Source organism: Cheilinus undulatus, linkage group 10 (assembly GCF_018320785.1).
Source record: "Cheilinus undulatus linkage group 10, ASM1832078v1, whole genome shotgun sequence".
Taxonomy (NCBI): Eukaryota; Metazoa; Chordata; class Actinopteri; order Labriformes; family Labridae; genus Cheilinus; species Cheilinus undulatus.
In genome coordinates, this window is record NC_054874.1 from 7,430,481 (window position 1) to 7,457,624 (window position 27,144).

Here is a 27,144-nt window from a genome sequence, read left to right on the forward strand (position 1 = left end):
ACAGTGATAAGAAAAAGTATTTCCCCCCTTCCTTTTTTTGCACATTTGTCACACCCAAATGTTCCAGATCATTGAACACATTGAAATATTAGACAAAGATAACCTGAATAAATACAAAAAGTTATTAAATTAATGACTTTATTTATTAGGGGAAAACAGCCATCCAAAACTACCTGACCCTATGTGACAAAGGTCATTGCCCCCTAAATCCAACAACTAGTTGTGCCGCCCTCGGTAGAAACAACTGCAAACAAGCATTTGCAATAGCTGACAATGAGTCTTTAACATCACTGTGGAGGAATTTTGGTCCACTCTTCTTTTCAGAAGTGTCTCAATTCAGCAACATTGGAGGGTTTTTGAGCATGAATGGCCTGTTTAAAGTCATGCCACAGCAACTCAGTCTGATATAAGTCCAGATTTTGACTAGGTCACTCTAAAACCTTCATTTTGTTATTTCAAGCCATTCAGAGGTGGACCTCCTGGTGTGTTTCAGATCATTCTCCTGCTTGAGGTCATGAACTGATGGTGAGACATTATCCTTCAGAGCAGAATTCATGGATCAGTTACTGTAGAAGTAGTCTAGATCCTGAAGTTGCAAAGCAGCCCCAGAACATCACACTACCACCATGTTTGACTGGTATGATGTTCTTTTATGAAATGCTGTGTTAGTTTTACTCCAGATGTAATGGGAGTAAAACTAAGTTCTAAGTTCAACTTTGTCTCGATAATCCACTGAACATTTTCTCCAGAAGTCTGGGGGATCATCAGGATGTTTTTGTCAAATGTGAGATGACCCTTTGTGTTCTCTCTGGTCAGCAGTGGTTTTGGCCTTTAGACCTTTTTTCTTTTTATTGAATCATGAATTCTGACCTTAACTGAGTCAAGTGAGGCCTGCAGGTCTTTAAATGTTGTTCTGGGTTCTTCTGTTACCTCCTGGATGAGTCGCATTTGCACTCTTGGAGGAATTTTGATCGGCTGGCCACTCTTGGGAAGGTTCACCACTGTTCCAAGTTTTCTCCATTTGTGGGTGATGGCTCTCATGTGGTTCACTTGAGTCTCAAAGCCTTAAGAATGGCTCTGTAAGCTTTCCCAGACTTATAGATGTCAGTGACTTTGTTTCTCATCTGTTCTTGAAATTCTTTATATTGAGGCATACTGTGTTGCTTTTTTTAAGATCTTTTAGCCTACTTATCTTTGAATGTCTGACTACCCACTGTCCTTCACTCTGAATAAGAGCCAAAAAATAAATCTTTAGATTTTTAAACTGCCCTGGAAATGGAGCGTCACCTGTGAGCTGTTTCAGGCCGACAACTCGAGCATGCTTATTCTACACCTGACATGGGGCGTAAACAAATCACCTGACAAACATCCTTTCAGTTTCGCAGTCTACTCAAGCTGCTTAAGCTCTGTCAGTGCTGTACTCCTGCTTCAAACCCACCTCCACCCCAGCTACCACCTGTCGGCTCTGATAGGGGTTTAAGATGCTCACTCCTTCAATTCTGCATGTAAAATAAATCTGCAAGAAGGGCCGGTGTCACGGTTTAACTGGTATTGAATTAAATAGTCACACTCCATTTGATATTCTACAATGCCACACACTGCCCAGTTTACCTTTGAGGCTATAACATCTCATCATGCTTTGTATGGTCTCAGTGGTACCAAGCATTTACCTTCAAATTCTACCTAAATGATATATAAAAGTTTGAAAGTAAAGACTTCCCATGTTATTGTTGAATGAGGGGGTTTGTGGGCCCAAGGAGTGTTTCAGGTTTTTAAATAGGCCACAGCTTACGTAAGTTTGTGAAAGGCTGACAAGGGTTAAAGAAGGAAGAGCAAATCTTTTATATCATGTTCATTCAAAGAGACATAAAAGAGTAAATAATGAATGAGTCAAACAAAAGAGGGTCTTTTTAACTCGCTGTATAAAAGAAATTAAAATTGAATGTATTGATATCCTCTATTTTTATAAGGCAGGCTATCTGACAAAAAGATCATTATCTGTTATGTTGCTTTATCCTCTGAATAATTTAAAGGCCTGTTTACATCTTGTTGCACAGCTCTGTCAGGCAAAGAAAGGCAACTATAGAGAACATGCTTATTTCAGTCAGAGTTAGCTTTTATTGTGTCAGAAATCAGCCTTCAACTGCTGAAGAAGCAGAAACAAAACGCCATGTTTCTTTACTTATACAGCATCACTGCACATCTTCCATACAGGAAGAGGCTGAAATATAGGCTGAGGATTTCTGACACATTTTAGACCCTTGAAGAGATGCTGAAGCTATCCTTCAATTTCATCTCAGCTTAACATACATGGGTGGGATGATTGAATTTCCCTCTGGATTAATAAAGTGTCCAAGATCTCTATCTTGTTCAGTGCTGCTGTATTTATGGACATACGGAACTCTTGCAGAAATGTCAACATGTCACAATGCCTTTAGGAGCTGAGCTCTACTAAAGTGTTGATTCCAAAAAACCCCCCAGGGCTGACACCAATTAAACCAGCTGCTACAAAATGTCACTAAATAAATCTAGCAAATATTTCTATAGAAAGCCAGACCAGTTTCTACTGAGACTCCACGCCATTCTTCCTCAGTTGTATATAACGAATGGGACGCCAGATTTTATTGTTCCTGCTTGACCTCAAGAATGACAAATGTTAGCGCTCTAATCTGATGCCCTTTGGAGAGGCAACCTCATTTGTCTTTTCTAAACAAACTTAAGAACATTGGGATGCTGGTGTACGTCTCATGGTTGTACCAGTTTGATGAATAAAGGCCAGTGAGAGCGTATCTCCAGTTGCCAGTTTTGTTATTAGCAGGCTGGTCATCTCCAGTCTGATAGCATCACAACGGACGTGTGCTAAGCTAACTGGTGCTAACAGGTCTCTCCTGAGTCATATGAGAGTTACAGCAGCTCTTCTTATTAGTTTCTTACAAACCCGATCCCAAAAAAGTTGGGGCACTGTGTAAAATGTAAACAAAGACAGAATGCAATGCCTTGCAAATCTCATAAGCCCATATTTTATTCACAATAGATAATAAGCAGCATATTAGATGTTCAAACTGATACATTTTACCATTTCATAAAAATATATTAGCTCATTTTGAATTTAATGGCAGCAACATCTCAAAAAAAATACTGACAGGGCAATAAAAGTGAGTGGTAATAATGAAAAGCAGCTGCAGGAGCATTTTGCAACTAATTATGTTAACTGGCAACAGGTCAGTAACATGACTGGATATAGAAGGAGCATTTTAGAGTGGCAGAGTCTCTCAAAAGTAAAGATGGGCAGGAAAATGTGCAAAAACTGCATCTAAAAATTGTGAAGCACTTCAGAAAAAAGTTCCTCCTTGTAAAACTGTGAAGACTCTGAATATCCCACCATCGACAGTGCATAATATCATCAAAAGATTCAGAGAATCTGGAGGAATCTCTGTGCACAAGGGGCAAAGCTGAAGGTCAGTATTAGATGCTCATGATGCTCTTGGGGTCCTCGTTAAAAGCAGGCATGCATGATTCTGTGCTGGAAATCACTGCATGCACTCAGGCCATCCACAAAGCTAGTTAAAGCTGGATCATGCAAAGAAGAAGCTGTATGGGAACATGATCCAGGAACTGTCTTCTCTGGGCTGAAGCTAGTTCAAAATGGAATGAGGCAAAATGAAAAACCTGTTCTGTAGTCAGATGAATAAAAAATTGGAACTCCTTTTGGAAACCAAGGACACCATGTTCTGTAGGCTAAAGAGGAGAGGTACCATCCAGCATGCATCTCTGATGGTATAGGGTTGCATTAGTGCCTAAGGCGTGGGCAGCTTACACATCTTTAAAGACGCTATCAAAGGTAGATAGAGATTTTAGAGCAACATATGCTCCCATCCAGACAATGTCTCTTTCAGGGACGACCTTGCATATTTCAGCAAGACAATGCTAAACCACATACCACATCCATCACAACAGCATGGCTTCACAGTAGAAGAGTCCAGGTGCTGAACTGGCCTGCATGCAGTCTAGACCTTTCACCAATAGAAAGCATTTGGAGCACCATAGAACAAGAACAACATTCCTCTCCCGAAACTCCAGCAACTGGTCTCCTCACTTCCCAATCATTAACAGACTGATGTTAAAGAAGAGGGGGTGCTACACAATGGTTAACATGGCCCTGTCTCTACTTTTTTAAGGTGTGCTGCTGTTGTCAAATTCAAAATGAGGTAATAGTTTTATGAAATGCCCTTCAACAACTTGGCCACAAAGATGCTCAAATGTGGAACCATAGTACTCTAAATCAGTGTTTCTTAGCCCACAGCCTCCAAAATAAAGGTGCCAGAGACCTGAGACCCCCACTGTACCTGAAGGTGGTTGAATACAGCCATGCACACTCAAGAATAGTCATATGCAGACAAGGCCGTCCATAAAGAGGGATAAAAGAGAGGACTTTCTTAGCCCAGCCAGTAAGTTGGGGACCATGGAGGTCAGGAAATCATGGTCGTTTGTAAAGTTAAGCTGTGATATCCATATTTTACATTTGACCTGAATAATAACCAATCTGATCAAAGAAACAGATATAGTTTTTTTTTATTCATTTGTGTAGTAAATGGCTTCTTGAAAGTGTAAATCCCTTTTGTTAAAAACAGAATTAAAATGGGTTAAAAATGGCAAAAAATGGGTTAATAATAGCAAAAATTAAATAAAAGTGGCAAAAAAAGCAACAAATGGAAAAATGTGGTTAAGGTGGCAGAAAATGACCATAAAGGCTGGTAAAAAGGGATTTAAAGTGGCTGTAATGGCTTTAAAGTGGCAAAAATGGGTGGAAATTTGGTGAAATGAGAGAAAAAAATCATATAAACAGGCAATAAAGGGGTTAACTGAGACAGAAAAATAGGCAGAAATTGGAAGAAATTGGTTAAACTGGCAAGAATTGGTATATCAAATAGTAAAATGTGGTTAAATAAGCAAAAATGGGCATAAAAAGCGGTAAAAAGTAGTTAAAAGTTGCAATAATGGGTCAACAGAGGCAACAGGTGGAGAGATGCAAGAACTGGTTTATAAATGACTAAAACATGCAGAAAAAAGGGTTGGAAAGGGTTTTAATTGGCAAAGATGTGCTAAAATTGGCAAAATTAGGAGGAAAATTGGCAAAATTGGTGTAAAGTGGCCACAGTATAATTTGAAAAATATTCCTAGTTTTTTTTAGGGCATCTGGAGACCCCCTCTCCAGTGTCTCGAGACCCCCAAAGGGGGCTCAACCCCAGTGCTGGAAACCACTGCTCTTGATAACTCAGTTTGATGTTAAATATTTATACTAGCCATTTAATGAATAGAAATTTTTCTCAATTTTTGATTCCCTTTTAAAATATTTTACTACATGTTATTCTGCTGCTGACCGATGAGTAATAAATACCACAGGTGTGAAAAAGAAAACTACTTTTACTAATATTACCAGGCCAAACTAGACCAGTTCCACCTACTGGTACATCTGAAACCACACAGTCCTTGTTCTCAGTCTGTGAGTGTTTTTTTTTAAGTTTCATAACTTGATGTATTGCCGCCATGAGAGAGGAAGTGAATTGGTTCAGTAATTCTGCACACGTTCTCAAACATAACTGGTGATAAAAATGCAGATCTATATCCCCACAATCATAAACAAACACACTTATTCAAACATGCAATAAAAAGGATTACTGATCCAAATGGAAAACATCGACACAAATAAATCAGAGCGAAGCAATCACAGGTTTATTGTCTGCACACACCGACACACTCATATATGGAGCTCACAGCAGGCTGGTTTACATCCTCAGTGAACTAAAGCCTGCTCTTGTACATCTCTGAGCCTCCATTTGTGCCTGACTCAACAATTACAGTGGGAAAGATTCACTTGCATGTTTACTTTGCAGTGCAGAGGGTTTGACACAGACACAAAGAGAATGAATGTTCTTATTACAAAAATTTAAATTCATATATGCTTAAAGAAGCTTTTAAGATTTCATATCAGTGAACGGTTTTGTAAGTATGAGCAAAATGCAGAAAAGCTTATGATTCATAGAGGGCATCATTCAGAGTGGGTTAATTATAGCGCTGAGTCACACTGATATAAAGGAGGATGGGATTTTTCATATCAACAAAATCATGCTTCTGTTCTTAAAGTCACGCAGGTCAAGGCTTAGTTCTGTAGAAGACAGCATTAGAATCTCCCTGCAATGGAAAAACACTGCTTTAATTTCCTGGGAGACCCTCAGCACCTTCTGCATGCAGGGGAGGAGGTTTACTGATGCCAGGTGGGGCAAATCTAACTCATTAGCTGCTCAAGTGCATACACTTTATAAACATGTTTGTTTTGTCCTCTCTTTGTTCCATCCAAGCTCCGACCTGCAACAAGTTTCATTGAGTGCTTTTCAGGAAATTGGACTGCAGTTTTTCAAGGAGGTAGTGGAGGGTCCTGAAGAATTACTGGGAGTTTTAAAGGCACACTGGGACAGGAGAAAGACCTGCATGAAACCCCACATACTGACCAGTCAGATTTAGGAGAGCTGCCGCTGATTGTAAGAGCGGAGGACGGAGAGAGACCGACGAACAAGTTTCCTTCTTATCAAAGCTTGAGGGTAAACTTCTTGAGCACACACTCCATCAGCAATTTTGACACGGTGCATAAACGCACCGGTGTTTCAACGCAGCAGGTGTCCTTGTCAGAGTCAACAACTGGCTCTAAGGAAGACGCCTGCTGTGTCGAAATGCCAGAGTGTTTGCACCAAATTAAAGTTGCTGAATTTACAGCGTTCCATGCAGAGGTTCTCCTTCATGCTGTGTTAATCTGTCCCTGTTCTGAGACACATCGGTTTGCAGTGTTGATCATCTGAGGCACAAATTCCCCTTCTGAGTGCCTGCGTGATTTTCAGTATGAAATATAAGATCAGGAAAGATATAAAAGCTGTTTTCCAACAAGAAAGACTTAAAAAAAAGCACTGACACCTTCTTATGTTTTTATAGCGACAAAAACATCCTTAAAGTTATGTTTTCTTCACCCCCATCAAGGGTGGCCATTTTTATAAGCTTTGCACTCCACCTGAAATGTCTTAAATCAGAAATATCCAAATTATGGCCCGGGGCCAAATGCAGCCCGTGGTCAACTTTTGTTAGGCCCGCATTATACTTTGAAAATTAAATGAAATATGGCCCACATTTGAACATGAAGTATTTACTGCACTTCTTACTTTCAGCAGGAGGTGCTACCATGCTAATTCTGCAAACAAACACTTTGATAAAAAGAATTTATCGATGTGTTTTTAAAATTTTGGATTAAACTAAGATGACACTTGTATGATAAACATATTGGCAACCAAAATAATATTGATATCTTGATTTATAACTACCTAATTGACAACTGCAGCAAAAAGCAGTACCAATAGCATTCTGGGGGCGGAGCCAGTGGAAGCTAGGTCCCCTGAAAGCTGATTGGCCTTCCAGAAATCCTTAAATCAAGTGCCTATTTGCCTTGTCAACCACCTTAGACCTTCTTAGACCAACCTGCTTAGATTAGAATTAATAACTTTAATATTATCAAGGTATGGTATATGAAACTGGCCCCACCATTCCTTTATATTTCTGTATGTGGCCCTCAGTAAAAAAAGTTTGGACACCTCTGTCTTGTATTGTCAGATAAATTGCATATGAGAAATCATTCTTTTCAAGTGAAAATAATGGGGGTTATTACAATTAATTTTTTTTCAGCTAGGATGATGCCTGAAAAGATGGCCTGGCAGAACTGGCTGATGGCCATCAGGAGGCCAAAGCCGTACAGGACCAAGGCTGGCACAACAAAGTGCCAATCCAGCATGGGCTCCCATACCTGACCTGACAAAACCAATCATAACCTAACCCATGATATATATTGGGTGTAGAGCTTGAAAAAATCCTTGCAGGAAAAAAAGATACTCTTGTACTTGAGGGGAATTTCTCTGGCTGCTCGTCAAAGTCTGAGATCGCACCATGCAGCAGGAAGTAACTGTAATTCAAACAGCTTGAACCTTCTGCATTGATGCATTCACACATTTTTCCTGTTTTGCAACTTTAAATCGTTTGAGCTGATTTGATTTTACATGGGCTAGTTTATAAATGCTGACAATATATTCAGTTCCAAATATTTTCTGTTGTCATTTAGAGGTACAAGCGTGCAAATATGCAGCGCATAACTCTACAGACTGTGTTACAGACGTATATTACCCGTGGGCATCAGCTGCCGTAAATCTTCAAACATCTACAGCATTTCCATTTGTGGGGAAACAGCCCCAGTGGTTGATGTGTTTTTGTTACTCATCAAATGTGTATCCCACAAATCTCAGCAAGATGCCTGTTTGGAGAAGTTGCTTTAGGCAAGACACTAAAACTCCTCCACCGCAAGAGACGTCCCTGAATGCACCAGACACGACATTCTTCACCCCTACAGTGCAGGAAATCAAAAGGGGAAGCGAAAAAGGGAGAATCCTGGGAAAAGCATGGCAAACATGAAAATGCTGTTTGCAGTTTACAGCAATTATGCTTCATGATTTATTTATGCCTGAGTTAAAATATTTCTGTTACCTACTGCTGCTGTCTGAGGCTTCCACCGCATGCAAAAGCCAGACAGAGTGCTGCATTCATTTTGTGGGAGAAACAGCATCCTTGGAATGTAGGAGACAGCAGCTGCATGCCTTAAGTGACAGTAATGGGGTCTCAGGGGTCCTGTGCTGACTTCCTGTGCTGACTTTAACTGGGATAAGTTCAGTGAGTTTTGTGTGATAAACTGGGATTGGAGCCTGTGATTTAGTCACAGAAACCAAAAACACCACAATAACTGTGACCAAAGATGTGGATTTAGTTTGTTCAAGCTTTAAATGACTGGATAAAAGAAACAATCCAGCCAGCTTGTTTTGAATGACACAAAAACAGCTGAAGCCAGGGTTACTTGGCTAAGAGCTGGATTAGACCACACAATTACTTTTTTGTCTTTTACAATGGCACCATGACAGATCACACAACAAAGATCCTGTCAAGGCTGACAGACTGACAACTCTACAAGTGTGATCTCAACCAATCCGGACTATACTGCAGTCATGACATCAACTGCTGTATCTGCATTTGTGTGTGAATTTATAGGTCGATAGGGAGGGCGGGTCAAGGAGTGTCAATCACAGGCAGGCCTGCTCGAGGAATTGGCTGGGCCCCTGCGCATGTTGGATAATTAGCATTGGTGCTAGCATTCAGGATAAGAGTTACAAATATTGGAGCTAAAAAGTGTATCAACCTATCTGGTTCTGATGTCCAAATGACTTGTTCTTGCAGCTTTTAAACCCTTTTTATTACTGTCTCTGTACATTTTTGCCATAATTTTCCAATCTTGTAACCAATTTTTGCAGCTTTTCAAACGCATTTCACAATTTTCTGCTCATTTTTGCCATCTTCTTACATTGTTAAGAACATTTTGCAGCTTTTATTCTATTTTGCCACTCTGTAATCACTTTTCGCCAATTTTTCTGCCAATTTTTCTGCCAATTTTTACTACTTTCAAATCACTTTGACCATGTTTCTGCCCATGTTTGCCCCCTTTTCATTTTTCAACTTATTTTACTATAGCTACTTCATTTTTGCCACTCTGTATTCACTTTTCACTACTGTTTCTGCCAATTTTTGCCATATTATTTCCATTTCCAGCCAATTTTGGCTAATTTTTAACCACTTTTCATCTTTTTTTCTGCCCATGTTTGCCCCCTTTTTGTTTTTTGTTTTTTTTACCAATTTTTGCCATTCCTTTTCCATTTTTGCCACTTGTGTTCACTTTTCGCCACTGTTTCTGATGTTTTTTTTGCCATATTTTCTCTTCCTCTAACCCATTTCTGCAACCTTTACATGTTTTTCAACATTTTTCTGCCAATTTTTGCCCCCTTTTCTGCATTTTTAACCAATTTTCTCCCTTTATTTCGTTATTTCATTCATTTCACCACTGTTTTTGCCAATTTTTTTTGCCATATTTTTTCCAGTTCCTTTTCTTTCTTATTTATGCATTTTTTTGTACTTATTTATTACTTAAATGAATGAATGGGGATACATTATCAGATGCATTAGCTCTTGTGCAGCGTGTGACAGTGGCAGCTGCATGCATTTACAGTCATGATGTTGCATGTACTTTAGACTGGTATATAAATCAGCCTGGTATAAGAGCCACATCCAACTTTCAGTGTATGTCTGAATTACCTTTAGTGATTAAGACATACTTTATAATGTCACAAAGAGGCCAGTTGGTCAGCATCAAATACATTTTGGTCTTCAATAAGTTTTCTTCTGGAGGACCCTTGGCTTCAACGGCAAGGTCTAAACCCAAAAATGTCTTTAAATTAAGCAAAGTATTAGATCAGCTTCCTGCCAGCAGGGCCTGCTGTTCAATTTTGCTCCTTGTGTCTGTCTTTGTTTCTGTTTCTGCAGCTTCCTTTGGGTGGTGGTTGCCACACCTGGGCTGACCTTGCCAGTCCCCCAGGTGTTTAAAGCCTGGCTGTCTTCCCACACACTCTCTTTGCTCTGCTCTTCAGCTCTGTGCAGCTGCTCTGCTGCTTTCAGCCTTTCAACAACCAGGCTGACTCCTCACCACACCTTGGTTTCGTTTAGTTACCTCCGGTGTTGGCTTGGTTTACAGTTCATTGGTACTGTCATTAATTGCTTTAATATGTTTTTGTACAACGGGAAACTTTTCACCTTTCAGTAAAATGTACATCTCCTTTCTTTTGTCATGTCCAGGTCATGACACCCTATAGGCATGTTCAAAAGTTGAACTGATGGACTACTGTTTGATGATATGACATGCAGTTAACATGGATGTATGATTGATGCTATTTTTAGAGTTACACCTATCTTTAGACATGTTAAAATATTTAGACAGTGAGTTTGAGTTATGATAATCTTCTAAGAGGTGATGAACAGGTACTGTTTTAATATTCTCTGACTTTGTTACCAGAGAAGAGGAGCTTTAAAATATTCAGTTTGCTCTCCATGATTCCTTGTAGCTATCAAGGCCTCATATCGGTCTTTGCCTGGGGCCTCCAAATTACTAAAACCAGCCCCTAGCTGTGTTTGTAACAGATATAATAACAAGATACATGAAGGCTTGTTTGCTAATCAACAGTTCATTTATAAATATACTGGTGTTGGAGTCGACAGCAACATCCTGCAGTAAAGATGGGCCAGATTATGTGCATTTGGAAACTGTGGCATCATTACATATTGTGCCAGCCAGAGAGTGCAAGTATTTTTTTCCACATTCTTCTTAACAATTTAAACTCGACCGTAACAAAAGGAAAGTGGACAATTATAATTGATGCATATCAATATATTTTTGTTTTTATAAATAAGTATTTGCCTAGAAAATGAGTCTTAATGATGAAACTTTGATCAGACAGTATCATATTTCATGGCAGTTTCAAATCACAACAAGTCATTTCTTCTCACTTTAACAGCAAAATCAAAGGAAAGGACCCAACAGCAGTACAGAAAAATGTATTGCACCGAAGACACAAGGGATCATGAGTGGCTGGAGGCATACAATGAACTGTCAAAGACTGAGAGAAACAGAAACTCAGGGAGTGATTAAACACACTCGTGACAAACAGGACATTGGGGGGAAAGCTGCATAATCAAACCAGGAATAAGTTAATGACCACTAAGACCAGGAAACCCATATCAAACTAATATACATACATACATCCAATTTCTTTTGCTTATCCATGGCCGGGTCGCGGTGGCAGCCGGCTAATCAAGTCCACCCAGATGTTCCTCCCTCCAGCAACTTTTTCCAGCTCTTCTTGGGGGTTTCTGAGGCATTCCCAGGCCTGATGAGATATATAATCCCTCCTGAAAATTCTGTCTACCTCCAAGTTGGATGTGCCCAGAAGACCTCCAGAGCGAGACGACCAGGAGACATCCTGATCAGATGCCTGAACAACCTGAACTGTCTTCCTTTGAGGCAAAGGAGCAGTGGTTCTACTTCAAGATCTCATCGGATGTCCGAGCTCCTAACCCTATCTCTAAGGCTGACACCAGACAACCCATGATCTTATTCTTTCGGTCATTACCCAGAGTTCATGACCATAGGTGAGGGCTGGACAAAGATTGACAGGTAAATTAAGTATTTTACCTACCAGCCCAGCTCCTGCTTCACCACCACGGTACAGTACGAAGTCTGCAATACTGCCAATGCTGCACCAATCTGCCTGATGATCTCACAGTCTGTTCTACCCTCACTCGTGCACAAGACCCTGAGATACTTGAACTCCTTCACTTGGGGCAAAGAGACCCTCCCTGACAAGGAGAAAACAATCCACTGTTTTCCGGCAGAAAACCTCGGCCTCAGTCTTTGCTGACCTAGGTTGACCCTCATCCGGACCGCTTAGCACTTAGCCGCAAAGCGCCCCAGTGCCGGCTGGAAATCCTCGGCTGACGATGCCAACAGTCAACATGACATTTCCGGTCCTTTACCCAAGATTTTAACTTTTACCTTGAGGCCTTGTCTGCAAGTAGATGTTTTTTTTTTAGTGAAAGTTTACTTTTCCTGTTTGAAAAATAATCCTGTCCACACACGCTTTGTCTACAGAAACATCCTCGTCCACATGACCACAAAAACACGCCGTAAGGAGCACGCTGTGTAAACAGCAGTGGTATGCTATGTGAATCTATTAATTTTGATAAATGAGATGGACTGACTCAAGATGAACCAAGTCAATCCATTGTAGCTTGTGGTAAAGCCTAATGCTGGCCAATAGAGACACTTTGCAAAGTGAGCACACTAGCTACATGTTGCTGTTATTATGTACTGTATATTAAACTTGGAGAGCAAAGAACAAAGTCACTGCTGGGCTTAACGTTAATTACACTGACACAAATGGGTGATGTTTAGCTTGTCCCCTGACTGTTCTATCAGGTTGGAGCGAAACAGAGTTTTAATAATATTGTGTGCTTATTGTAGAGTGTTTCTAGAGGCTTTCCTTGGTGGAAAAAGTTTCTTGTAGACATTTGGCAGTTTTTTTTTAATCCCATGTACTATTTGCTGCACTACAGTTCCCCTTTTCCTCTTTGTCTTATTGATTTCCTGGATGTATGCAGGAAAAATTCAGTTTGTTTCTCCATTGTCCGCTGCTGTTTTGTGGCGCTTGGAGAATAAATGTTTCAAAGGCAATCTCTAGAAACGTGTATGTGTACCTTTTACCCAGCTCAGACCTACTACAGAGTCTACAAAGTGTAGTCAAACTGAATACACATATCCTTTAACTCAGTGGGTCCCAGACTTTTTCTGCTGGGCCCTCCTTTGGGAGGTGAGAACATTTTCAATCCCCCACCTCCACCCCTCGCTGTACATGTCAAAACAAATACATATAGTTATATAAACAGGAAAAAAACCCTTTCTAATGCAGGTTGGATGCAGCAAAAGGAAAGAGTTTGGCTCCCTTGCTGATGCCCGTCATTGTACAGGGGAAGCCAAGGGAGAGTCTTGTTTTAGTAGTTATGATGTCTGGTGTAGATTCAATGTTAGCCCTTCTTTCCTGGGAGTTCCCTCACAAAATCTACCATGCTTTTCTAGCTGTGCAAAATGTTTTACATTGTTTTAATCTAGCCTTGCCAAGCCCCCGTCATTGCTGAAGGCCCTCCTAAAAGATAACAGGTCCTACTTTGGGAATCACTGATCCTATGTGATGTCTGTATGTGATTTAATCGACAGCTCTGTGAGTACACTTCTGCCCACCCATGCACAAATGCTTACCATTCAAGTAAAACATTCAGAATAACAGGCAGTGCTTTCATTTGAAGGATTGTTATGTGTTCACCTAAGCGCCACACCTGACAAATAACGTTTTTACTATCTGAATCAAAGCTTCATCCCTGAATGGAGGAAGGAAAGACAACTCAAAGAAACAAAACTGCACTCATCCAGAGCGGTTTCACTCATGGATAAAACATAGATCATGTTGGAAGGTGACTCTTCAGCCCACTCTGAGGTCCTGAGTGCTGCAGGCGAGGTTTTTTTATTGAGGATATCTCTGTACTGTCCATTCAGCTTTCCCTCAACCCTGACCAGTCTCCCAGTCCCTGCTGCTGAAAAGCACCCCCACAGCATAATGCTGCCACCACCATACTTCACTCTTGGGATGGTGTTGGGCAGGTGATGAGCGGTGCCTGGTTTCCTGTGGACATAGTATTTAGAATTGAGACCAAACAGCTCAATCTTGGTTGCAGTGATGGTTGGTCCACTCATTTATTTTCCTTCATTGCTTGAGTTTCAAAGTGTTTAGCGTGTCTCAGTTTGATAAATGCATGTGCTGCAAATGTGGTAAAATCAATGAGTAATCATGTTTCATCATCATGATCTCGATACCAATCAAAATAATCATGATTATGATTGGGCCCTAATCGAGCAGCCCTATCTCAAAGTTACCTTGCCCCTCCTTGCTTTAGCGACTTTCTAATGCAACAACTGTGCAAAACAACCCATCAAAAACCAATATATTGCAAGACTGGAAAGCCTGTCTCTACCTCTCTCTCCTCCAACATTTTGCTGAACTCTCCATCATGCTGCAGACACTCTACCCACTCCTGAACCTCAGCTTAACAAACAGAGTGACAACATGACACAGCAATCATGTCACATCTCAGTCTAGTTTCATTTAGGAGTATATACGCGGCGTGACATCCCCTGAGATTTATAAAAAATACACACACGGATCTTTGAATTTATACTCTTTCAACTAAACGCAGTGTTGTGGTGTCACCCTGGCCCATCACGCACTCTCACATTTTTTTACCAGTTTTCGCAACATGACTGCAATTGAGAGGTAGAGACACGGCTGTGCTCAAAGCTTTGCTGCGCCCTGAGGCAACACAGTATCTTACTCGTCTCTCCTAAAACAGCAGAAACACTGTTCCTGTCTCCTCTGCGTTAATTAATAATCACTCCGAGCACCAAGCCTCTTCCTGTAATCTCTACAACTGATCAGGGAGTTTGAGCATTTGACCATGATATTTATTTTGGATGTTCACTGTCAATAATTAAGAGGCAATGACAGATATTAGCATGCATCACATTTTTCCACTATTGAAAAAGAAACTCAGGGTTTTCCAAACAGTTTGACATTTAAACACACAAAGCAAGGATTAGAATTCCTATCACAGCTCAGTGGCACATGGATGTTGACTGGTACCTCAGCTGTTGTAGCTCTGTGTTTATATCATAACACAGATTGGTCTCATTTGAATCCTTTGCTTGCAGCTAATCCCCCGGAAATGAAAAGGCCTACGATTTTCATTAGGACAAAACATGTTATTTGACAGCAGGTATCACATGTTCCCTAAAGGGATCGTCTACCTTTCAGCCTTGCAGCTGTTTACTGCAAGGCCAACACATTGATCTGTATGTTGAACGTGTCCTACAAGGCAAACAATATCTCATCAGCATTTTTATACTCCACATAGCTGCTGTGGCTCACGAGCCTGTTGCCTGGTGTTAGCAACCTGAAAGAGGAACCAGCCCGCCCTCATCATATCTCATAAATATCACAGCTCTTACACTTTGAACTTGAATGCAGAGCAAACACCAAAGAAGAATTGCTTATTTAGGTGGTATACTGTTTTTTCCTTCTGTGGAGAGATTATGCATTCAAATACCTCCCATGTCAGGTGATGTGTATGATATACAAAATAGCCTGAATGTGCTCACTGAAATGGGAAAAATAAAAAAGCCTGCATGCATGTCCTCTTAGGACTTCTATAATCATGCGCTTTTTAGAGTCCCTGTAAAGTGAAATCCAAAATCTGTGTCAAAACACCCCAATATATTTGAATAAGGCGCAGTGTTAATTTTGTTGCCGAATTATTTTCATTATAGTTTCGTTAATAGCCTTTTTCACCTGACAAAAACGAGACAGTAACTAATAAAAACAAGTGCACATGGACAGAAACTAAAATGAAATTAACTGACATTTTAGTCAACAAATAAAAACGAGATGAAAATGTTTGACAGACTTTATCCAATCAGACCTAATTTCGTCATGAAGAAAGTAGGGGCAAGTTAGGCAATATATCCAATCACAGCTACTTTTGCTGTGTGGAAAGGTGGGATGAGATACAGAGGAGATCCAATCACAACTGCTTTTGCTGCGTTGTGGCGGGGTAAGCTGGGGTGAGATCCAATCAGTTGACTAAATTTACTATAAATTTCATCAACTAAAATGTTGGGAAGTTTTGTCAACTAAAACTAGACTAAAACTAAAACAACTTAGATGACTAAATTATGACTAAAACGAAAAGATAGTTTTGGCAAAAGACTAGCTTTAACTAAAACTAAATTTAAAAGTGCTGTGAAAATTAACACTGGTTGGATGGGCATCAAAAACTGAGAAGAATCTTGATGAACTAACAAGGGCGGGAGATGGACCGAAATTCCAACTGTAATGGACTTAGCATAGAGCTAACAGCTAACCACAGTAGCTTCTTAAATCTAAAGTCACAGCTGGCTGCATGAGATTCGGCATTTAGAAAGTCAAGACCAGGGAAGTAGGTCTGCACATTCACCACGCTATGAAATAATAACGTATAAGTATGTAACATTACAACACATGAAGTAAATACTCTGAACTATTTCTTAAGTAAACCACTGGGTGGAGTGACACAGTGCAGCAGCCATGTCTGGAGTGTAGTTCCGGCTTTGCATTTATTTTTAAAACATCTCCGTCTCGTAATGTTCCATGATTTTTTCATAGTGTGGTGAATGTGAAGGTCACAACTTGTCCATGAGAGCGTTTTGGAGTTGTTGGATTGTGTATTTGATGAGTTTGATGAGGGAAAGCCAGAATACCATCTGCTTACATTGAGTTGGCACAGCAGGTCCGAACTCGGCAGCGCCCATCTAAAAATAGCTTGCACCGACAACTGAAGGTAACAAACCTATTACTAAGACTATAGGAATTATGGCAATGGGCGAATTTGCCAAAATGTTGAAGTATCCCTTTAACCAATGTCTTTGCCTTTATTTGGGATTAAATGCCAGCTAAAAATTTTGTTCACCATGTCAGCCACGGTGGTCTACCTTAAGGTCAGGGGGCAGGCTAATTGCTGGATTGCTTGCCTATTTTTCCCTTGAACCAGAAGCAGCAGGAGCAAACATCTTACCTGCTGAAGGTGTTTTTTAATCCATGTTTCACTGGTCTTTGTCCTGGATGATTAAAAGAAGCAGACTATGGCTTTGTCTCTCTCAAAGCAGCAACAGTTCGATTCTTCCTGTCTGTTAGCATATTGATGCTTAAGTTTAGTGACAGGTCTGATGATAGTTGCATTCTTTTCCTGCTAAATCCATCACAATAAAAGCCTCCAATGCTAATCTTCATTAAAGACTTTTATTTTGAAGAGAAACATCAGGAAACAGAGTGTTTTATGCATTACAGCAAAGATGTCTCAAACAGGAGGGGGACATAGCTTCAGATCAAACTTTGTTTCAAATAAGATTTTAGGAGTACCTGCAGTGTTTTATACAGGATGAGGGAATTTAAACTGACCCTAACCCTTCTAGCCCTAAGCTGTCTGTGTCTCATGAGATGAATGCGATTTCTGTGAAGGTTGTCCTTCATCAAGGTCATGGTGATCCGGTTCTTCGTCAAAAGGGCAAAATGTGATTGAGGTTCTTAAAGATGAGGCTTCGTCAGTTCTAAGGGCCACTCAGCCTCTCCTCCAAAAGGCTTCAGTTCTGAAGAAGCCTTTTGGAGGAGACATCTACAGGTTCCTCGATCAGGTCCGGTTGTCCCTTCTGACGAGGATTTGAATAAATGTGATTATTTCCCTGGTGGCTCAAAAAGAGAGCTGTAACATCCAGTAGAGCAGACTGATTAATCCTCCATTCAGGTTGTACCATTTTTTTTTTATTTGAGAGGATTGTATTTTTTGTGAGTGGGTGCCTCAGTTTTAATAAATTATGAGGCTTCATTTTATATACTAGGGGATTTTTTTCATGTCTGAATTTTAGCCTGGTGTTTCACACAGCTGCCTGTCATTCACTATAACTAAAAAACAGATTTTTTTGATCAGCCACATTGTATTCTATATTACAGCCACACTTCAGTATTTTTCCTCTTTCTCTTTGCTGGTATTTTGATTATTACAGAGGTGATGTTGGGCTCTTGGGCAGTTAAGTACCAGTAAACTACCAAGAATCATCAACCTTTGACTGTAAGCACTTTAAATGCCAAATTCCTTCTTGTATTCTGAATACAAGCTCACTCTAAAACCAATTCAGAGTACAAAACATAGCCACAAGGAATAAAGGACCAGCTAAAATACCTCAATCTGACAGCTACAGCTTTTGAAACGTCTATATGACACTAAATAATACTGCAATATGAAAAGGGCAGATCTGACCAAGGTTGTAACATTCAGCTGATGAAAAAGCTGTAAAAACCCATTTATATCAGCTGCTTAGCACATGTTGGCTGTATAAAAGCATAGGTTGATTGATATGTGAGGTAGCTTTTAGCTGTGAAAAGGAGAGAAGCACTGGAGACCGACAAAGAGCTCCAAAGGAGGAACACTGGACTTACATGCCAACCTTGCAAAGCTTTATAATCGTCCAGATTCCATGTCTGGCTGATCCATCTTGCAAAGCTCCATTTTGTAATGACAGTATGCTGTTTGAGATCAGACGCACTTCCGGCATCATTTTTTATAAATGAACGGGGTTTAATTGCACTGCAAGCCGAACAATGGCGACCGTTACTATTGCAAGCAGCATTTTTTATCAGAACTGGACATTTCTAACCTGACACATAAACCTTACTAAGGCGGTGTTAGATCATCTCTGAAACAGGTCGAAGAGGGAAAAAAAATCACTCGTAGCACACCACACACTACAGGATAATTTGGCAAGATAATCTTGAAAACCATTCAATAGTCGGGCTTTTACTGACTTTGGTCAGAAGAAGGGATTCAGCTGGACAATCTATCGCCCCGATTGCTCAGCTTGGCCAGATGACCAGCTCTAGGAAGAGTCCTGGCCGTGCCAAACTTCTTCAATTTAAGAATTTTAGAGACCGCTGTGCTCTTGGGAATCTTCAGTGCAGCAGATGCAGCCTTGCAACAATCCTGTCTCTGAGCTCTGCAGGCAGTTCCCTTGACCTCACGGCTTGGTTTTTGCTGCTTTCCTTTGCCACAGGTGGGCAGACTCCTATCATCCTCCAAGATTTTTTTCAAAGGTTCTACCATTCCCAAACCCAAACTAAAGGCTGTTTCCCAAATGGGTGTGAGACTGTTCCAGTGCAATAGATAAGTGAAGCAGTCTATTTGCTGTTGCAGGTTACTTACTTGCACCACTTTGCTAAAAACATAACTTTTAAAGGCGAAGATTTTACACAGTTATGATAAAAGCTTGCTTTTTGGTCCAAAGTGGCCCCAAAGTATGTTCAGTAATATCTGTTGGCTGAAATTGGTCTTTGAAATCTCTGAACCAAAAGAAGAAGAAGAACCTTTGCCCATTGATATCTAAGTCTAATGTCATGATTTTTTTCACTTTAGATGGAAAAGCTTCAGTCAGCCTCTCTTACAGGCAAACCTTTCCTGGCTCCCCTACAGCTTAGCAGGGCGAGAGTTGTTCTTGGCAGCGCTCGCCATGTGACGACGATTCCATTACAGCTCAGGCAGCGCTCTATTTGTCTCGCCCTGTGTGTGTGTGTGTAATGGCAGCAGCAGTGATGGGTGAGTGCGCTGAGAGATGTGTGTGTGTTTGTTGTGAATAGAAGGGAGGTCGCTTTTGAGGTTTGGAGCGTTTTGTAACTTCTCTGCAAAAATGCCAGGGTCGTCCTTTGATGGACGACCTTACTCAGACACAGCGGAGGCTGGGCTTGGCTCTGATTCGTGTCAAAAACGTTCTCTTGATTCCAGCTTTCTGTGTGGGTGCCTATTGTATTCGTCTGTGTGTATCCCCCCTTTTCTAGAGGGGGCAAAGAAAGAGCACTTCTTCTCTGATTCAATTACCACAACAGGCTGAGCTGGAGGGGCAACAGGAGGCTAGGGGGACGGCACGGTCTGCTGGTCTCACACAAGTTTCCTGACTGTGGGTTGAAGAGTGAGCGTTATCGCTTTTCAAATGTGCACTTACAAGCTTGATTTCCCCTTTTTCTCTTTCCTCCCCTAAGGCTTCAAAGCTTTTCCCAGATGCCCTCCTGAAACCAACATCTTTGAAATGATACGTAAAACCTCATGTGTCAGAGCTCATCTGTGAAATATTCACTCTGAAGGAAAATGCCTCACAGTCTTTTTTTATAGCTGCTAAGGTGTCACAGCTAATGGCAGCATGCTAACGGTGCAGGTCAGGAGATAATGGCGGGCATCCTCTTACTGTATTTTATGGTAGCCTTGCTTTCACCCTCTTTGTACTTTCCATTTTACAGTTACAGCCTGTTTTATTGGACTTTTTTCTCTTCACAGTTTTAAAAAAAAAAAGCAGGAATAATATCACTATTAGATGCACAAGATAAATTGCACTGACCTTGTAAAGGTTTTTACAGCAGAGCAACCAAAGTGTGTCATATTCATTTTTAAAAAAAAAGAATTCTTAAAATTGAAAATTCTCAGTGGTGGCACCAGATATTTTTTACAGGAGCTGTTAGGGTGCCTGTTCCTTCAGTGATGGTGCTCTTTCTAACCAACAGTTGGCTCTTCGTGTCAAATTCATGGTTTAAATGAGTGCCAAACAGAAGCAGCCCAATAACACCAGTTCAGGATGTGTGTCTCCATCAGCAACTTCATTAAATTATCGACAGCCATTGGTAAAAAATAACACGTAATCTTTCTGGTCTTCAGTACAGAACAAGCTGTCTGTTGTTGTTTAGAATGAAGACAGTGTTTGTTTTCATGGCCCGTTCTCTCTGTGTTGATTGCTGACAGTGTCAGGTTTGTCTGTTCCAGGGATAACTAAGTGTCAAAGTGGATTTTACTGTTTTTATGCTGTGCTCATTTTTGTTTTTGTTTGTATCGTACATAAACCGAGGGATGGGAATCCAAAAGTAATTCACGACACAATGCAACAAGACACAACATGATGCAATACAATGCAGTTCAATGGGGTATGATATTATGCAATACAGTATGATACAATAGCATACTGTATCATACAGTTCAATATGATTCTGTACCGAATGATTTATACAATACAATTTAATACAAAATGATTTAATAGGGTAGGGAATGATTTTATGCTATATATTATGATGTGATAAAGTACTGAATAATACAATATGATACATTTTGATATGATTTGATGTGGTTCAATAGGTCAGGAGTTCTCAACGCTGGGGTTGGGACCCTTATTTGGGGTCGTGAGACACTTAGAGGGGGTCTCCAGTTGACCTAAACGAACTAAGAACATTGTTTAATTACACTTTTGACACTTTACACCAATTTTGCCCAATTGTAACCCATTTTTATCACTTTTTCCCATCAATTTTGCCAATTTTAATATAATTTTTCAACTTAAAACCCATTCTTTTGTCAATTTTAAACTCTTGTCACCACTTTTGTTCTGCCTGTTTTTGCCACTTCTTAACCAAATCTTGCCACTCTCTGCCTTTTTGCCAGTTTCTGACTATTTCTGCCTCAGCTAACCCTTTTTTGCCGGTTTATATCAATTTTCATCCCATTTCACCAAATGTCTACCTATTTTTGCCACTTTAACACAATTTCAGCCACTTTTGAATCCCCTTTTAGTCCTAATATGCTCATTTTAACCCATTTCTTCCATTTTTTGGTTATTAATGCCACTTTTATCTAATTTTTGTCATTTCCAACCCATTTCTGCTACTTTTAAAATCTAATTTCACCACTTTTACCACCATTTTTTTTGCCATTATTAACCAATTTTAGCTTTATTTAACGCATTTTAATCCTGTTTTTGATGTGCATGGCTGTGTTCAGCCACCTTCAGGTACAGTGGGGGTCCCTAGTCACTTTTATTTTGGGGGGGGTCATGGGCTGAAAAGGTTGAGAACCCCTGCTTTATAGTATGATACAGTACAATACAATACGATATGCCATTATATGAAACTTTACAGTGGTTTTGCCATAATCGATACATTGCAAGACATTTAATGATAACCCACAAGTTAATTAGACCACAAGCTTTAATGCTCTGCACCTTTTCTCTAGTGTTTTATTTCATCCTGCTATCAGGTGTTAGTTTCTTTTACCCTCAGTCATATAAGTAGTGACATGGTGGGTGACCTTATAAGGGAAGTCTGTTAGAGTGATGTTTTAAAATGATGTCTCTCCTCTCATAAATACATTTAACTACATCTGAATTGGCAGTTTTGAAATTTTAAGTGTATGGAAAAGTTTGAGTGAAGAGAATACTTATGCAAAGCACTCTGTTAACTCTATTTCCTGCAGAATTGCATCACTTTTTTGACGGCTGTGTTTGACTTCATTTAAACTTTGAAATCTCGCAGTGTTCCTCTGACTTCTCCTGGGCATTCATCTGAATATCTGTCCAATTACATTTTAGCGCTGCTCCCCCCTCTTTACAGAAATGAGCAGTCACTCTGACTGTCTGTTTCTCATTCTGACTCCTTCTTTGGCTCCCACTCATCATCTCTGATGTGACACTGCTGGAAAATTGTGATCTGCAGGAATAATATATTTGAGTGCTGGCTTCTGCTGTGTAATTGAAGCACTGGGACATTTTCCCATTGCACCCCTCTCAGCCCCCTCAGCCCCCTCAGCCCACTCCCCTACTGCTTTAGTGCCAGCTGTGCCACTGATACATGAGCAGTGGTTCCCTCAGATGTCTCTCGTGCTGGTGGCAGGTGGCGAGTACAGAGGTTCTCTCTGTTATTTGTTCCTGATTCACTCCAACAAACCTGCCGCAGAACTAACCTGTGACTCTGTGTGTCTGACATGTGCTAAAACATACAGTGTACCTGCTACTGACAACATGATGATGTATCACTGCTGCTTTTTTACCTTTACATCCCCACCAGTAGAGGATCAGCATAGAAGACCTGAGAATTATGAAACTGCTTTGCTTATTGTATGCAGTGTTTAGTTAGAAAGAGTTGAAGTTTCAAGTATGATGTTTCTGGAATAATTCAGGCAAGAGTTGGGTTAACTTCAGAGTCGTCAGCAGAGTTGTTGACCCTTCTAGGACTCTTCAGGTTTTTCAGGGCTGTTGGGTCCTGTGATTCAGCCTAAAAACATTGTTTGGATTCCCATCAAAAAGAATCCAAGACTGCCAATTTATGTTGGGGATAAGAAATGTCTTAGTCCACGACCACTGTTCAAAGATGTTTTTCCAGCCTGGTATAGGTGGTTTCCTTTAATCAAGCCCAGTTCCCACTGTGGTGAAGATTTGGATTACCTTTGCATTTTGGGAAGGATGCGACAGGTTCACTTCACCATTGATGCACTGCAGGTACAGCTAGACCAAAGAAGAGAGGAACACTATGTTTCTAACCACAGGAGTGATGGAGGAAGTATACCTGCTGGTTGCGAGGGTACAGTCCAAACAACACTCCAAGGTGAAGAAATGTCCTATTTGCAAGTTCCTCTCTCTTCAGGCCAGATACAACTCCCAAGAAAGACAGCCACTTTCCCAGGCACAGTAGAACAGGCAGAGGTGTCAAGTAACGAAGTACAAATACTTCATTACCTTATTTAAGTAGAAATTTTGGGTATCTATACTTTACTGGAGTAATTATTTTTCAGCTGACTTTTTACTTCTACTCCTCACATTTTCACACAATTATCTGTACTTTCTACTCCTTACATTTTAAAATAGCCTTTTTACTCCTATTTAATTTCAGCTTGTTTTCATTCCAGCTTGTCATTGTTCAAAAAAACACAAATAAAAACCCAAAAACCTATCCAGATAAATCACGCCGTCCTGATAGAGTGAATTTGATTGTAGTTGGATGAGAAGTATAAACGTAATATATTCTGACACCCTATTGGTTTGTACGCGATCCATCGCACCTGCACACATGACATAAATCACGTCACACTCCAGCAAGGAAATAGCAGATGTACATAGCCTAGTATGAAGATGTCCATGGCAGAGACTCAAGAGGACTCGAAATGTCCCAACTAAGCACCAGCGAGGAGATTGGTAGGCAGGAAGACCAATACTTAAAGGGAACTAGTCATCATATCTTCTGCTCCATGAAACATGTTAATGCTCAGTAGTACACATATAAGATTCTTGAATGTATTTGCATTGTACTAAAATGTGTTTTCAATGGGCATAAATGCAGCTGAAACAGGTGCATCCCGAATTTTTCAACATTAACATTTTAATATAACATTATAGTCATTATGGCCTTTAGAAAAATGTTTTTTGGGGAGGTGGGGTCGTGCACTATAGGCCCCTGTGGCGCGGCCAAAGCTTTTGTCCTTGACATTTTTTCCCCCTTACATTACTCTTACTTTTATACTTTAAGTAGTTTTGAAACCAGTACTTTTATACTCTTACTTGAGTAAAAGCTTGAGTTGATACTTCAACATCTAGAGAAGTCTTTTTAAACCCTAGTATCTGTACTTCTACCTGAGGAATGAATGTGAATAATCTTGACACCTCTGAGAACAGGGAGCCTTCTGGAAGAGAACCTGCAAGGTACTTGATTCAAGAACGTCAATCAAAGCAGATGGACTTCACAGACTCCATCTCTGTCATCAGGCAAAGCCATCTTAAAAAGCTCCAATCCACAAAGTTTGTGCCAAACCAAACACTGTTCAGATCAATTAACGTCATCTGAGGAGGCGAGGCGGTAGCTACAAGCAGTTTAGCCGTTTGCTGGCCTCCTCCAATGCGGTGATTAGCTCAGATGTAGCTTGAGTACAGCGTAGATTTTAGCAGAACATGACCCAGTTCTAATCTGACACGCCAGATGGATATGTTTCATACATCCATATGGAAAACCTCCCATAGACAGCGTTTGGGAAAGGACAGAGAGTTGAAAAAAACTCAGAGGGTTATTGGATAAACATTCTGTCTGTTACATCTTTAGAGCAACAAAACGTGACGTCGTAGCACCTACCAAAGACTTAACTCCATAGAGAACTGCATAACGCGAACCATGGCGACTGTAGACATGTCAGTACATGACTTTTGTCTTTTTTGAAAAAAAATAAAAAAATCAACTCAATGCTGAAGGTCTGATAAAACTTAAAGCAGCATCCACTCCAATGTCTTCTGCCATAATTGCACCGGCCTCTTGCCGCTGCTTGCTTACATCACGACTCCGCTGCGACTGAAAGTACAGCCCTCTTTGCAAGATGAACACGTGAACAAGTGAATCCATCTGCTTTGCAAGGTTAACCCAGTTCTGCATGAAATAAAGAATAAAAAACAACACTGAAAGCTTTTCATGATGGGAAAGATGTTTTTCACTCTTCTTCCAACCTGCTTTGGCATGAGTATCTATGAGGGTCATTCAAATGAGAACAATGACAGTATTATGACATGAACACACATGCATGTAACTCCGCAGCTGCAAACAAAGAAGAGCAGCGGGTTAAAAAGGCAGTTATTAGCCTCTAGAAATCATCTTTGATTTGATCAGATCTGACTGTTGATTCAACTTCCCACAGTGAGCTAGGAATGACTAAGCTGATAGAATCAGTGTTAATAGATTATGTAACAGCATGATCACCATGTTTGGACTGAACTTGAAGCTTATAATAAACATTTGAGTAAATGCATTGTTGGAATTTTAGATTTCAGGAAGAAGCGGCTGAGCATCATGTAGCCTGTCTCGTCGGTGTGTTTGAAACTGCTACTGTGAAACTAAATAAACGTGTGTTACATGTGTGTGTCTTGGCAGAGTGCGGCTAGAGGCCTTCTCCGACAACAGTGGGAAGCTGCAGCTCTCTCTGCAGGAGATCATCGAATGGCTGACAGCCAAGGATGAGGAGCTGTCGGAGCAGCTGCCCATAGGAGGCGACGTGGGGGCCGTGCAGCACCAGAGGGAGTTCCACCAGGTAAGGCTGATGATACACCTCCATTACAAAAATAAGATGTACAGTTCAAATCCTAATTGGATTAAGTTTTTACTCTGGCCAACGGGAAATCCTAAAGGGTTTGCCTATTTAATGATGACAAAGAGAAACAGCTGCAACAAAAAAGCACAAGTGTAGAGTCATATATTCTGTTTGGGACAGTAGCTCTCCCACTTATAGAAATATGGAGCAGTCTGAAGGATGGATCAAGGGTGTGAGCAGGGTCATGTGCTATGATCTGTGAGATTTGTCTGATAGCTCCGTCACTGAGATATGAGAGGCTGGGGGTTGGGAGCTTTATTGATTTTGGAGGCGGCGTTTGCAGAGCGGTTTGAACGGGCGGATTTCTGTTGCTGTAGACGGTTAACATGGTGAAGAAATGTGCAGAGAAGTGAGGCATTATGAGTTTCATGGTCTATCAGAGCAGCAACAAAAGCTGAGAAAGAGAATGGAGCTTTTGCAGATAACAGATAGCCCTTGTGGGCAGCTCGTGTAAAAATCACAGATATTGATCACGCCGAGTTTATTGTCCAGCCTGAGTCAATACGAGATAGTTGAAACTCTCTCCGAGTTCAGTTGTCATTGATACAATTGATAGAGGTGGGGCTTTGTGTGCTGTTGTTTATGTAGGGAGTGAAAAATCTTTTCTTGAAATAAGAGGTTTATTGAAAGCTCAGATAAACATTGTTTTAAAGAAACAGAGCAGGGAGTGCAGAGACAGACTGAGGCATCATCACTGCAGAACTAATATGAGGAGTTCAGTGTAGGCTTAGCTCATATCCAGCAGTCACCTGCTGCTTCACAGAGCTGATGCTTGGTTTGGATTGGTTTGATCTTTTCACATTAGTAAAACCCTTTTAAAGTAAAGTTATGTGGAAGGTTTTAGACTTGGGACAGCTGGAGGCAGCAAGCGTTGGCACTCTGTTGTGCATTTTTGGGTTAGGTCTCTCTAAAAAAGTGAGCTCATCTGGCTATGGCTTTCTTTTGTGGAGCATTGCACATCTGTGGTCTGCAAATATTCTTCTCAGAGTGAATGACTTTTCACATGTTATAGTGGAGGCTATGTTAGGGCATGTTTGAAAGCAGTCAGTACAGTGGGCAGTGCGTTTG

General features: G+C 40.6%; 1 protein-coding gene across 3 annotated transcripts in view; it reads left to right on the plus strand.

The window, feature by feature from the left end:
- drp2 (dystrophin related protein 2) overlaps nt 1–27,144 on the plus strand; it is a 368,464-nt gene that overhangs the window by 217,140 nt on the left and 124,180 nt on the right. For all 3 annotated transcript variants that reach the window (XM_041797456.1, XM_041797458.1, XM_041797457.1), the window contains one exon: nt 25,860–26,016. In XM_041797456.1, coding sequence (XP_041653390.1) covers nt 25,860–26,016 — 157 coding nt within the window. The remainder of the gene's footprint in view (nt 1–25,859; nt 26,017–27,144) is intronic.